The following is a 14,832-nucleotide window of genomic DNA, read 5'->3' on the forward strand; positions in this document are numbered from 1 at the left end:
ATTTAAAATTTGCTATCCCTGATAATAGACATTGTGGTAGATTTAGTGTAAATGTTATTTATAAAGCAGAGGGAGAATACAGTTGACAAATTTTAAGGTCAATCAAATAAAGATAAACTGAAAAAGGTCATTTTTCAATAATTATCCCAGCTGCTCTTATACTTTAGTGCTGTTGCATTTAGGGTGCAAGCCTACTTCCACTTCAGACACTGGCAAGACTCTCATTGACTTTGGCAGGAGCAGAATCAGGCCCACTTTTAAAGGGGGAAGATGGACTGAGGGGCGTATGACTATGAAAATGAAAATCAAGATTTTAACTCCAGCAATGGGCTTGAAGGTTCAGTGTATGGTAGCTGTAAACATGTTTAATGAAATAGATGTAAAACTTGACCATGCAGGATCTTGGTATCTGACTTCAAATTCATTCTCATACTGTAATTTAACTACTGTATCCCAGTTTCATATTTATGCAGTATTTTCTTGCAAGTTATGGACTTCTTGATTTCTTTTCTTGATGTTCTTTGTACTATATTTTAATGTATCCAAATATATTTTAGAAGTTTTAGATTTTTTGTAGGCACTTTTGTCTTCTTGCTTTTCAGGGTCCAGAAGGTCCAGTTGGTCACACAGGACTGAGAGGTCTACAGGTAACAAACAGCACAGACATACTTCGCTTTCTTGGTGCTTTGCAAAGCTGTGAAATCACTTTAGTTCACAACATGGCTCAGCTGCCTAGACTTCTAGAGCCAGTCTCATTCAAAATATTCCATGCCTAACACATGTATCCTCTTTCATTGTAACATTGACAGGGATTTTTGGAGTTCAGTGTAGACAACTGAATATTTTTGTTCTCCGATTATTGACTGGCAGAAATAGTAGAGTGTGCAGGAGAAGAGACCCCCACAGCAATGGAAAGACCATGCTGTTATGTCTAATGCTGTAGACAATACTTAGCATATATTTATTCCTGAACTGGGGCCTCAGGTAGTTTGGCCTAATTAGAGTATAGATCCCTGCTGAGCATCGGAGACTTTGTTCCCCCCAAAAATGTGTTTATTTTAAGGATTGATTTCACACATTTGCATCTTTTGTCTAATTCAGAGTGTCATATTCTGCATCTTTAGGATGACAGAATAATTTGACCTTGTCACCTTGTACGTCCTTAAGGAAAAATCTCTAAGACACTTCTAGGGCCCCATTCTGTTCTCCCTACTTGGGCAAAATGCCTGGGGTGTAATCCTGGCCCCATGGGAGCAAAACTCCCATTGGTTGCAACAGGGCCAGGATTTCATCCTTGTTGTCTTCATTGATCTGAATAAGGAGCAGGTGACTAAACTCTTGATTAGGCAGAAGATGAAAATATGCGACAAGTTTTAGGAAACAGAAAGCGTATAAAATGTCAGGCCTACCAACCACTGTCCCTTTATAATGGAGTAGTTGATTTAAGAAGTAATGTAGGAAAAGAAATAACACTGATAACTTAACAACATATCCTTTAGGAGCAGTGGGCAAAAGACTGTTGAAATAAATGAGCGCACTAGTGAGATGTGACCCATATAAATCAAAGTAATTGGCTCGGCCATCCTCATCTGATGGAAACTGGCATAGGTCCATTGAAGTCAATAGAGCTACCAAAGTCAGTGAAGCTATGCCCATTTATACCTGCTGAAGATCTAGCCCATTTTATTGTTTTCTAAAAGGGGTTGAAAGTCATGTACATTGATAAATTATACTCTCATATTATGAGGGAATTAGAACAGTCCAGAATATTGCCAGTTTGCACGTTTTGGATCAGTTCTGTTCCCACTCGATGCAATGAGGTTTTGTGACTTAAAATGGCTTGTTTTTGTACCTACTGTTTTAGGAGAATCTGTCATATAAGCAAACTTGTTATAGTGCATCATAAAAATCAATAACAAAAATCAGAAAATCTTTATGAAAAATATGCAACCCAAGAAAGTTAAAGTTACACATTTTAAATAGATCAGATTTGCCACAACACCCTTTTAGTGGGAGCAGTGTTCTGTAAAAGAGCCCCCAAACCATAGGTGCTGAAACTAGAGATGCGGGGGGCACTGGTGCACCCCCTGTCTTGAAGGAGTTCCCATTATATACAGGGTTTACAATTTGGTTCTATGGCTCTCCGCATCCTTGCTATAAAAATTGTTCCAGCACCCCTGCCCCAAACCCTACATTACTAATACCTAGAGGAGCTTGTAGTATTGTCATTGTTGCAGTGATGCTGTAAATAAATTTTGATGACTGTTTACTTTTATTCTACTTAAGAAAGAGCCAAGTGCTGTCCTCAGATGCTTACACACCACTAGCTGCATTCTTGCATACAAGGGCAGAATTTAAATTGTGTTTAGTTTTGAAATGTTTGTGACAAAGGTTTTCATGTGGATTGCAGTAAATTATTGCTTGTTTCTCAAAAACCCCTTGCTCTGAAAGCCTGGAATATTCTGATAAAAACATTTGTGTTTTAACAGGGTTCCCAAGGGTTACCCGGAGACCAAGGGCCTGAAGGTGTGCAAGGATCAAAGGCAAGAATAAAAGATCTCCTCTTTTTTTTTTTTTTAACATTAAAAGATATATACAGTTATCCATACCGCAATAATGCTCTTCCCCACATTCACTTTTCCCTTCTGTTCAAGGGGTTTCGCTAAATGGGGACTGCAAGTAATTCATCTATCTGATATCCCTGCAAGTTACCTAGCAAAAACTGCTTGTCTACTCCTGGTGTTTACTACAGTAGATTCAGCTGGACATTGTCTTTTCAGTATAGTGACTTATACCCCATTCTTCTAGTACTTGAACATTTAAAGTGCAGTATTACTCCAAAAATTTGTTGTCTCTTACCACTTGATGTATCAGATGTGTTCAATTTAGAAAACAACAACATGTTTTACTTGTAAGTGCCAACCATGGAAATTCAGCCTAGGATCTGAAAGCTGAATAGTGTTTCTTTTGGATTGTGCATTCTTATTAGTAATATGAATTCTGCAACTGGATCTCATTGAATAGTCTTGTTGATTATGCATGAAAAGGGATCAAAGCCATTTTGTTCTCCCATAGCTGAATTGGCTCCGCAATGCTAACAAGAAGTAAAAATCAAAATCAGAACTTACATGTGTCAGTAAGGTAAACAAATCAGACTTTGAATCTGCACCGTGAACAAATACATTGAATAAGAAGGTGCTATTTTTACATTATCAGCCTTTTGACCTTTCACAGGAACTCTTTTAGGGTATATCACAAATTCCCTTCTCTTCCCATTGGACCACCACAAACAGGATGGATGCTTTTAAATTTCTGATACTAGTGTGTTATTTATTGGGTCCTCTCCACCAGTTTACCAGTACGACTCTATGCTACAACATACAACTGGAAGTAAACTTTCCCTTTAGTGTACTCTCCAGGGGTGTAAAAGGCAAGATCTCACCATCCTGAGATTCTGTGTCCCCTGGCCCCTGCCAGCCTCCTCCCTTGCACTTCCTTCTGTCCTTTATCTGTTGGTGGGTTGATTGTTCTCATTAGCTCATCAGCCTCCTGACTAATTAAGCCATTGAACATCCCATTCCCCCCACCCCCATTAAATCCACTCCAAGGGGGAAATAGCGAGTACCTTAGTACTGAGAGCGCTGGGTCAGCTCTAGACTCCTAGCACTGTGTCACAGGCAGAAACTAAGCAGGATTCAAAAAGATTTCAGACATTTATATGGATAAGAATATCCAGAGCTGTTTATAATTAATTATGATAACATTGGAGGGAATATTGAACTTCATGCTTCAGGGTGTAAACCCATCCCTATCAGTCACAGATCAGGATGAGAACTAATGACAGTGGCAAATTATCCCACATCTATCTCCTGTGGGATTCTCACACCTTCTTCTGAAGCATCTGGTACTGGCCATTCTCAGAGAAAATATAATGGACTAGATGGACCACAAGTCTAATCCAGTGTGACAATTCCTATGTTCCTAGGACTCCAGCCTTCTGCAGAACTACCAATCCTGCAGTTAGCGGTTAAACTGTCACCATTTAAGTCAATGGGAGTTTTTGCCATTGACAGTGACAGGAGCAAGATCAAGCCCTTAAACGAAGTCTTGAAGACAAGTATAAATATAGGCAGATTATCAGTGGGTGTTAAGCACCTAAATACTTTTTAAAAATCTGGTCCTTGAGTGTTAAGTACTATGGGCCTGATCCAAAGTCGACTGAAGTCAGTAAGTGCCTTTCCATATACCTCAATAGGCTTTGGATCAGATCTCTAAATTCCAAGATTCAATCATTTAATTAACTAACTTTTAAGTTAGAAACTTGTGGGGATGCAGGGTTTCTGCGTATAATCCATAAACAATACTGGGAAAGTGCCCTCTTTCTCCTAGTGCTTCATCCCTTTTCTAATGCTAATATTTTGTGGACCAAGTTTTCCTTTTCACTATATAAATCCAAAATGCTAAATCCTGGCTTTTATTACCAGAAGCACTCAGCACACTTTAAAATAAGAAGACTGAGGCACAGAGGTAATAAAAACAAGAAGATTCAGAATTAAAGCTTACCAGTGTTACTGAATCATAAACATTAGAAATAAGAAAGAGCTCTTAGTGCTAAACCTGCATACCCTTACCTACATGAGTAAGCCTGAATCATGTAAAATCCCCTTAACTTCAGTGGATCGACTCCTGTGAGAAAGAATGACCAGCTCAAGACCCAGGTAATCTAATCTATTTCACTACCATTTTGTTTTTTTCTAATGCCTTTTGCAATCCCATTTTGACCCACGAGCCTGAATCTAGCTGACAGGGCTTGCATTTTTACACAGAATGACTTAAAAGGGTCTAGAGAGAAGGCAGTGGATTCAGTCACCAACAATGTAATACCAGTGGGTTTGAAATATTCAATTCCTAACAGGAGAAACAAAAAAACATTGTGATTCATATTCAAAATTTGTTCTTTTTAGACAAATTGCATAAGTCTGCTGTGACGGGTTGGATCACAGAAACCCCCTGGGAGCTGCCACCTGATGTGCCAAGACTACTTCTGCCCCCGCTTTCCCTGCCAGCTTAGGACTCCAGCACCCCGTCTTGCTGAGCCAACACAGACCCAGGGTCTGAAACATGTGTCCCAAAGCTGCAGGCTTAACTGAAAGCCAGTTAAGAAGCGTTCCTGCCTCTGACATTCAGATGCCTAACTCCCAGTGGGGTCCAAACCCTAAATAAATCCATTTTACTCTCATAAACTCATACATTATTTGCCCTCTATAACACTGATAGACAGATATGCACAGGTGTTCCCCCCCCCGTTAATACATACTCTGGGTTAATTAATAAGTAAAAAGTGATTTTATTAAATACAGAAAGTAGGATTTAAGCGGTTCCAGGTAGTAAGAGACAGAACAAAGTGAACTACCAAGCAAAATAAAATAAAACCTACATGTCTAATAAAACTGAATACAGACAAAACCTCACCAGTTCCAGTAAGCTTCCTTTTACAGACTAGGAGTATTTGTGGCACCTTAGGGTATGTCTACACTACGAAATTAGGTCGAATTTATAGAAGTCGGTTTTTTTGAAATCGGTTTTATATATTCGAGTGTGTGTGTCCCCACAGAAAATGCTCTAAGTGCATTAAGTGCATTAACTCGGCAGAGCGCTTCCACAGTACCGAGGCAAGCGTCGACTTCCGGAGCGTTGCACTGTGGGTAGCTATCCCACAGTTCCCGCAGTCTCCGCTGCCCATTGGAATTCTGGGTTGATATCCCAATGCCTGATGGGGCTAAAACATTGTCGCGGGTGGTTCTGGGTACATATCGTCAGGACCCCGTTCCCACCCTCCCTCCCCCCGTGAAAGCAAGGGCAGACAATCATTTCGCGCCTTTTTTGTCTGCTGCCAGCCAAAGATGTAAAGGATAGATGGAGTGGGTCAGAACAAGAAATAGACCAGATTTGTTTTGTACTCATTTTCCTCCTCCCCTGTCTAGATCACACTGCAGTCAGTCACAGAGAAGGCGCAGCGAGGTTAATCTAGCCATGTATCAATCAGAGGCCAGGCTAACCTCCTTGTTCCAATAACAACGATAACTTTGGTGCACCATTTCTTATTGGAACCCTCCGTGCAGTCCTGCCTGAAATACTCCTTGATGTACAGGCACACCCTTTGTTGATTTTAGCTCCCTGAAGCCAACCCTGTAAGCCGTGTCGTCAGTCGCCCCTCCCTCCGTCAGAGCAACGGCAGACAATCGTTCCGCGCCTTTTTTCTGTGCGGACACAATACCAAGGCAAGCATGGAGGCCGCTGAGCACATTTTGGCAATTAGGAGCACATCAACCACCACACGCATTATCCAGCAGTATATGCAGCACCAGAACATGGCAACGCGATACCGGGCGAGGAGGCGACGTCAGCGCGGTCCCGTGAGTGATCAGGACACGGACACAGATTTCTCTGAAAGCATGGGCCCTGCCAATGCATGCATCATGGTGCTAATGGGGCAGGTTCAGGCTGTGGAACGCCGATTCTGGGCTCGGGAAACAAGCACAGACTGGTGGGACCGCATAGTGTTGCAGGTCTGGGACGACTCCCAGTGGCTGCGAAACTTTCGCATGCGTAAGGGCACTTTCATGGAACTTTGTGACTTGCTTTCCCCTGCCCTGAAGCGCATGAATACCAGGATGAGAGCAGCCCTCACAGTTGAGAAGCGAGTGGCGATAGCCCTGTGGAAGCTTGCAACGCCAGACAGCTACCGGTCAGTTGGGAATCAATTTGGAGTGGGCAAATCTACTGTGGGGGCTGCTGTGATGCAAGTAGCTCACGCAATCAAAGATCTGCTGATATCAAGGGTAGTGACCCTGGGAAATGTGCAGGTCATAGTGGATGGCTTTGCTGCAATGGGATTCCCTAACTGTGGTGGGGCTATAGACGGAACCCATATCCCTATCTTGGCACCAGAGCACCAAGCCGGCGAGTACATAAACCGCAAGGGGTACTTTTCGATAGTGCTGCAAGCTCTGGTGGATCACAAGGGACGTTTCACCAACATCAACGTGGGATGGCCGGGAAAGGTGCATGACGCTCGCATCTTCAGGAGCTGTTCAACTACAGGCTGAGCAAGTGCAGAATGGTGGTAGAATGTGCATTTGGACGTTTAAAGGCGCGCTGGCGCAGTTTACTGACTCGCTTAGACCTCAGCGAAACCAATATTCCCACTGTTATTACTGCTTGCTGTGTGCTCCACAATATCTGTGAGAGTAAGGGGGAGACGTTTATGGTGGGGTGGGAGGCTGAGGCAAATCGCCTAGCTGCTGGTTACGCGCAGCCAGACACCAGGGCGGTTAGAAGAGCTCAGGAGGGCGCGGTACGCATCAGAGAAGCTTTGAAAACCAGTTTCATGACTGGCCAGGCTACAGTGTGAAAGTTCTGTTTGTTTCTCCTTGATGAAACCCCCCGCCCCTTGGTTCACTCTACTTCCCTGTAAGCTAACCACCCTCCCCTCCTCCCTTTAATCACCGCTTGCAGAGGCAATAAAGTCATTGCTGCTTCACAGTCATGCATTCGTTATTCATTCATCACACAAATAGGGAGATGACTACCAAGGTATCCCAGGAGGGGTGGTGGAGGAGGGAAGGAAAATGCCACACAGCACTTTAAGCACAGCACTTTAAAAGTTTACAACTTTAAAATTTATTGAATGACAGCCTTCTTTTTTTTGGGCAATCCTCTGTTGTGGAGTGGCTGGTTGGCCGGAGGCCCCCCCCACCGCGTTCTTGGGCGTCTGGGTGTGGAGGCTATGGAACTTGGGGAGGAGGGCGGTTGGTTACAGAGGGGCAGCAGTGGCAGTCTGTGCTCCAGCTGCCTTTGCTGCAGCTCAACCATACACTGGAGCATTCTGGTTTGGTCCTGCAGCAGCCTCAGCATTGAATCCTGCCTCCTCTCATCACGCTGCCGCCACATTTGAGCTTCAGCCCTGTCTTCAGCCCGCCACTTACTCTCTTCAGCCCGCCACTTACTCTCTTCAGCCCGCCACCTCTCCTCCCGGTCATTTTGTGCTTTCCTGCACTCTGACATTATTTGCCTCCACGCATTCATCTGTGCTCTGTCAGTGTGGGAGGACAGCATGAGCTCGGAGAACATTTCATCGCGAGTGCGTTTTTTTTTCTTTCTAAGCTTCACTAGCCTCTGGGAAGGAGAAGATCCTGTGATCATTGAAACACATGCAGCTGGTGGAGAAAAAAAAAAAAGGGACAGCGGTATTTAAAAAGACACATTTTATAAAACAGTCGCTACAGTCTTTCAGGGTAAACCTTGCTGTTAACATTACATACATAGCACATGTGCTTTCGTTACAAGGTCGCATTTTGCCTCCTCCCACCGCGTGACTACCCCCTCAACCTTCCCCCCTCCCTGTGGCTAACAGCGGGGAACATTTCTGTTCAGCCACAGGCAAACAGCCCAGCAGGAATGGGCTATACTGAGTGTCCCTGAAGAAAAGCACCCTATTTCAACCAGGTGACCATGAATTATATCTCACTCTCCTGAGGATAACACAGAGAGAGAAAGAACGGATTTTGGTTGAATGCCAGCAAACATACACTGCAATGCTTTGTTCTACAGTGATTCCCGAGTATGTGTTACTGGCCTGGAGTGATAAAAGTGTCCTACCATGAAGGACGAAATAAGGCTGCCCTCCCCAGAAACCTTTTGCAAAGGCTTTAGGACTACATCTAGGAGAACCGCAAATGCCAGGGCAAAGTAATCCTTTCACATGCTTGCTTTTAAACCATGTATAGCATTTTAAAAGGTACACTCACCAGAGGTCCCTTCTCCGCCTGCTGGGTCCAGGAGGCAGCCTTGGGTGGGTTCGGGGGGTACTGGCTCCAGGTCTAGGGTGAGAAACAGTTCCTGGCTGTCGGGAAAACCGGTTTCTCCGCTTGCTTGCTGTGAGCTATCTACAACCTCCTCCTCCTCCTCCTCATCTTCTTCGTCCCCAAAACCTGCTTCCGTATTGCCTCCATCTCCATTGAAGGAGTCAAACAACACGGCTGGGGTAGTGGTGGCTGAACCCCCTAAAATGGCATGCAGCTCATCATAGAAGCGGCATGTTTGGGGCTCTGACCCAGAGCGGCTGTTCGCCTCTCTGGTTTTCTGGTAGGCTTGCCTCAGCTCCTTCAGTTTCACGTGGCACTGCTTCGGGTCCCTGTTATGGCCTCTGTCCTTCATGCCCTGGGAGATTTTCACAAAGGTTTTGGCATTTCGAAAACTGGAACGGAGTTCTGATAGCACGGATTCCTCTCCCCAAACAGCGATCAGATCCCGTACCTCCCGTTCGGTCCATGCTGGAGCTCTTTTGCGATTCTGGGACTCCATCATGGTCACCTGTGCTGATGAGCTCTGCATGGTCACCTGCAGCTTGCCACGCTGGCCAAACAGGAAATGAGATTCAAAAGTTCGCGGTTCTTTTCCTGTCTACCTGGCCAGTGCATCTGAGTTGAGAGTGCTGTCCAGAGCGGTCAGAATGGAGCACTCTGGGATAGCTCCCGGAGGCCAATACCATCGAATTGTGTCCACAGTACCCCAAATTCGAGCTGGGAACGTCGATTTAAGCGCTAATCCACTTGTCAGGGGTGGAGTAAGGAAATCAATTTTAAGAGCCCTTTAAGTCGAAATAAAGGGCTTCACTGTGTGGACGGGTGCAGGTTTAAATCGATTTAACGTTGCTAAATTCGACCTAAAGTCCTAGTGTAGACCAGGGCTTAGAGACTAACATATTTATTTGAGCATAAGCTTTCGTGAGCTACAGCTCACTTCATCGGATGCATCTGATGAAGTGAGCTGTAGCTCACGAAAGCTTATGCTCAAATAAATGTTAGCCTCTCCACCCCCCAAGGATACCTGAAAGAAACTGGAACAAAAGACAATAACTACAGAAGGTGTGAGTGATTGCTGGACCCGGACTAAAAGGAGATTAGTCTGTAAAATGACAGGTTTCAGAGTAGCAGCCGTGTTAGTCTGTATTTGCAAAAAGAAAAGGAGTACTTGTGGCACCTTAGAGACTAACCAATTGATTTGAGCATAAGCTTTCGTGAGCTACAGCTCACTTCATTGGATGCATACTGTGGAAAGTACAGAAGACATTTTTATACACACAAACCATGAAAAAAAATGGGTGATTATCACTACAAAAGGTTTTCCTCTCCCCCCCCTCCCCACTCTCCTGCTGGTAATAGCTTATGTAAAGTGATCACTCTCCTTACAATGTGTATGATAATCAAGCTGGGCCATTTCCAGCACAAATCCAGGGTTTAACAAGAACGTCGGGGGGGGGGGGTAGGAAAAAACAAGGGGAAAATAGGCTTGAATAGAGACTGGGAGTGGCTAAGTCATTATGCAAGGTAACCTAAGTTAATTGTATCCAATTTGCAAATGAATTCCAATTCAGCAGTCTCTCTCTGGAGTCTGGATTTGAAGTTTTTCTGTTGTAATATCGCAACTTTCATGTCTGTAATCGCGTGATCAGAGAGATTGAAGTGTTCTCCGACTGGTTTATGAATGTTATAATTCTTGACATCTGATTTGTGTCCATTTATTCTTTTACGTAGAGACTGTCCAGTTTGACCAATGTACATGGCAGACGGGCATTGCTGGCACATGATGGCATATCACATTGGTAGATGCGCAAGTGAACGAGCCTCTGATAGTGTGGCTGATGTTATTAGGCCCTGTGATGGTGTCCCCTGAATAGATATGTGGTCACAGTTGGCAACGGGCTTTGTTGCAAGGGTAGGTTCCTGGGTTAGTGGTTCTGTTGTGTGGTGTGTGGTTGCTGGTGAGTATTTGCTTCAGGTTGGGGGGCTGTCTGTAGGCAAGGACTGGCCTGTCTCCCAAGATTTGTGAGAGTGTTGGGTCATCCTTCAGGATCGGTTGTAGATCCTTGATAATGCGTTGGAGAGGTTTTAGTTGGGGGCTGAAGGTGACTGCTAGGGGCGTTCTGTTATTTTCTTTGTTAGGCCTGTTCTGTAGTAGGTGACTTCTGGGAACTCTTCTGGTTCTATCAATCTGTTTCTTCACTTCCGCAGGTGGGTATTGTCGTAAGAATGCTTGATAGAGATCTTGTAGGTGTGTGTCTCTGTCTGAGGGGTTGGAGCAAATGCGGTTGTATCGCAGAGCTTGGCTGTAGACGATGGATCGTGTGGTGTGGTCTGGGTGAAAGCTGGAGGCATGTAGATAGGAATAGCGGTCAGCGGGTTTCCGGTATAGGGTGGTGTTTATGTGACCATCGTTTATTAGCAGTGTAGTGTCCAGGAAGTGGATCTCTTGTGTGGACTGGACCAGGCTGAGGTTGATGGTGAATGGAAATTGTTGAAATCATGGTGGAATTCCTCAAGGGCTTCTTTTCTATGGGTGCAGAAGATGAAGATGTCATCAATATAGTGCATGTAGAGTAGGGGCGTTAGGGGACGAGAGCCGAGGAAGCGTTGTTCTAAGTCAGCCATAAAAATGTTGGCATACTGTGGGGCCATGCAGGTACGCATAGCAGTGCTGCTGATTTGAAGGTATACATTGTTCCCAAATGTAAAATAGTTATGGGTAAGGACAAAGTCACAAAGTTCAGCCACCAGGTTAGCTGTGACATTATTGGGGATAGTGTTCTTGATGGCTTGTAGTCCATCTTTGTGTGGAATGTTGGTGTAGAGGGCTTCTACATCCATAGTGGCCATCTGAGGCTGTGGATGGCATTGTGTTCTGCACGGTTGAGGTTGTGGGGCAAGTGATGATGCTTTTCCATGATTTCAGCCCGTGCACATCCGCGGAAGCACTCTATGTAGAAGTCCAGTCTGCTGTCTCGACCTTCAGGAGGAGTCCACCTAGAATCCTTCTTTTTGTAGTGTTGGTAGGGAGGTCTCTGTGGATTAGTATGTTGTTCAGAGGTGTGCTGGAAATATTCCTTGAGTCGGAGACGTCGAAAATAGGATTCTAGGTCACCACAGAATTGTATCATGTTCGTGGGGGTGGAGGGGCAGAAGGAGAGGCCCCGAGATAGGACAGCTGCTTCTGCTGGGCTAAGAGTATAGTTGGATAGGTTAATATTGCTGGGTGGATTGAGGGAACCATTGCTGTGGCCCCTTGTGGCATGTAGTAGTTTAGAAAGTTTAGTGTCCTTTTTCTTTTGTAGAGAAGCAAAGTGTGTGTTGTAAATGGCTTGTCTAGTTCTAGTAAAGTCCAGCCACGAGGAAGTTTCTGCAGAAGGTTGGTTTTTTATGAGAGCATCCATAATTCTTTCCTTTTTATTTTTTAAAAAGGGTGAAAGAGGCCTCCCTGGGCCGCCTGGATTGACTGGAGAAACTGGAATAGGATTGCCTGGCCCAAAGGTAAAAATGCTAGTCATACAGTATACTGTGCATGACTTTGTAAAAGAACAAAAGCAACAGCAGCTGAATATATAAATCTTTCATATATTATCGGATAAAGTACAATAAATGCTAAGATTGGGGTACCTGCAAAGTTATTCAAAGTGTTCATAGATTTAAAAAAAAAATAAACACACACCACACAACAAACCACCACTTTATAGTATTGGTATAATTAAAACCAGGGGAGTACATGGCTAATTGAGTATAGACACATACATATTGTCACAAACAAAAGAATAATTATGAACACACTTGGTGGTTCAGATAGTTGGCACAAAGAATACAAGCTTACTGTAAACAAAATGTTAGCCTTCTGAATAAGGGCTATGTCTGACTTATACTGTACTGGGATTGCTATCATCATCATCTCTTTCTAGAGTAAACATTGTAGTGTCTCAGCTGTTGAACTTCTGCTGAGTTAAGGTTCAGAAGGGCTCTCCATTCATTTATTTTGTCAATGATCTGTCATCAAAAATCATAATTTAAAAATGTTAATATCAAACACAGACTTACCAAAAAACTCATAGTGCATGCTGTGTCTTATGCATACATGTAGGTCTGAATCATGGTCCAAATTCAATTTCAAAAACATGTTTGAAAACAGAGTTTATATAAGGAAAAATATTTTTTCTAAAATAAGAGCAAAGCAATGCTGTGGCAGATATTGCAATCATATGCACTATCTTTGGGGACCGTATTGTACTAAGTCTATGAATGGTTTATGTATGATTGTGTTCTGCTCCATGGGGGAGCAGCTCTTCCAGGTACTAAAAATCAGCGAGAGGTTTAGTCTGTGTTTCACCTTAATCACAACTCTAAAGAGGTACCACCTTGTGGAGTGGTTTGCATATTCTGATTCAGACTGGGTTTTGCAGAGACTAAAAGACAAAGGATGTTTGATATAAAAAGATGAGCTTGAACTGACATAGGGCCTTTGTTCTGATCCAGACAACAGACAGGGCCTTTTGTCCAAGAGCCCCAACCTTTGCAGAAGAGTTGGAAAGACTTTGACCAGCCAGGGCTCCATAAGGTTGATGGGTGACCTCTGGCAAGCTTTTAGAATGCACATAGGAACTTTTATTGTTTTTTTAAATATGTTCTCTCTGTAATGTTTTCTACCTTAAGAATAAAGGTGCTTGCTTAGAAAGCAATGGGTGGTAACTTGTAACTGCTGGCAATGCATTGGTTTTAGCCCTCAGAGAGTAAGCAAAGCACAGGCAGTGGCCTTAAGCAGCTGGGGATATTTCAGTGTAAGGCAGGGAGCTGTGCAGCCTTAAAATGTCAGTTAGGAAGAAGAGAGACACGGGTCTCTGCCCAAGAGTGAGGACTGCTGGGATCCAGAAACCTTAAGAGGGTGTCCGGCTGTCAGTTACATATGTTAGAGGTGGTTATAAACATGTCAGAATAAGGTCTGATAGATGGTTATAGGTAAGGATACGATTTGATCATGGAGGTCACAGATTCCATGACTTTAACAGATGTCCACAAATTCTTCAGCTCCAATCCCCTGCAGCGGTGCTCGCGTGTCGGCTTCAGCCCCGCTGTGATCATATCCTGATTTTGTACATTTTTACCATGTCTGTTCCATGAATTTTGCCCAATTTTACCATGACAAAATCATATCCATAGTTATGAGCCATGGTAAAAAGCATCCTATTGATGTATTGGATTCTATATCCAGTGATGTGGCAGCAAAGCTGCTCCATGATCTCTGTTGCAGCTTTCCCATCCATTCCCCCCTACCATGAAATTGCACCAGTTCCACTATCTACTGGGTCTTATGTGATGCCAGCAAGGTGAGAAAATTAGGATTTGCCTCACTTATTATATTCAGGTAGATTAAACACCCAAACAAAGGATGCCTGATTAAAATGTGTTTATATATTGTGCAAATGCAAATACCCATACATAAAAAAATGTATTTTTAAATATGTCTTTTGTTGGAAGGGTGACATTGGCTTGATGGGAAGACCAGGCCCTGTTGGCCCACCTGGAGCTGGTGAGCCAGGACTACCGGTATGTTCTGTGTTTGAGAGCTGAGAGAGGGAAACCTTCTGAAGGCCCAAATGTTAACAAGTACTTGCATGCTAAATTATGCCAACTCTTTTCATCTTTAGACTAGTTCTCTCTTATACACATGAAATTGTTATGACTTTCATCACCCTTGGTTGTTTGAAGAACCTATCTTGAATTCCCTATCTTAAACTGTGCTTCTACTCCACAAAGTAACTATGAAAAATGGCACCTTCTTACTTGGAAAAAAAAAAAATCTGCTCCTGCATGTACTCAAAGCCATATCTGCTGACTTAAGGTTTTACTGCTTCTCACTCCTCTTAACGTTGCAGAGCCTACACAGCTGAGAGAGAGAGATCTGGATTCGATTCCTTTCTGTGGATTAACAACCCAGTTCTTTTGGTACATT

General features: G+C 43.7%; 2 protein-coding genes across 2 annotated transcripts in view; one reads left to right on the top strand and one right to left on the bottom strand.

Annotated features, from left to right (window-relative positions):
* Positions 1-14,832, top strand: part of LOC140895296 (uncharacterized) — a 63,565-nt gene that overhangs the window by 11,152 nt on the left and 37,581 nt on the right. Inside the window, exons 9-12 of the mRNA XM_073304740.1 lie at positions 603-647; positions 2,490-2,543; positions 12,300-12,368; positions 14,358-14,426. Of these exons, the coding sequence (XP_073160841.1) occupies positions 603-647; positions 2,490-2,543; positions 12,300-12,368; positions 14,358-14,426 (237 nt within the window). The remainder of the gene's footprint in view (positions 1-602; positions 648-2,489; positions 2,544-12,299; positions 12,369-14,357; positions 14,427-14,832) is intronic.
* On the bottom strand, positions 7,684-9,748 carry LOC140895896 (uncharacterized). The gene is made up of 2 exons (XM_073306790.1): positions 8,811-9,748; positions 7,684-8,219 (listed from the first exon to the last, which is right to left on the bottom strand). The coding sequence occupies exons 1-2, from the start codon at positions 9,394-9,396 to the stop codon at positions 7,684-7,686; spliced, it is 1,122 nt and encodes a 373-aa protein (XP_073162891.1). The 5' UTR covers positions 9,397-9,748.

This window comes from Lepidochelys kempii, chromosome 11, assembly GCF_965140265.1.
Source record: "Lepidochelys kempii isolate rLepKem1 chromosome 11, rLepKem1.hap2, whole genome shotgun sequence".
Lineage (NCBI taxonomy): Eukaryota > Metazoa > Chordata > Testudines > Cheloniidae > Lepidochelys > Lepidochelys kempii.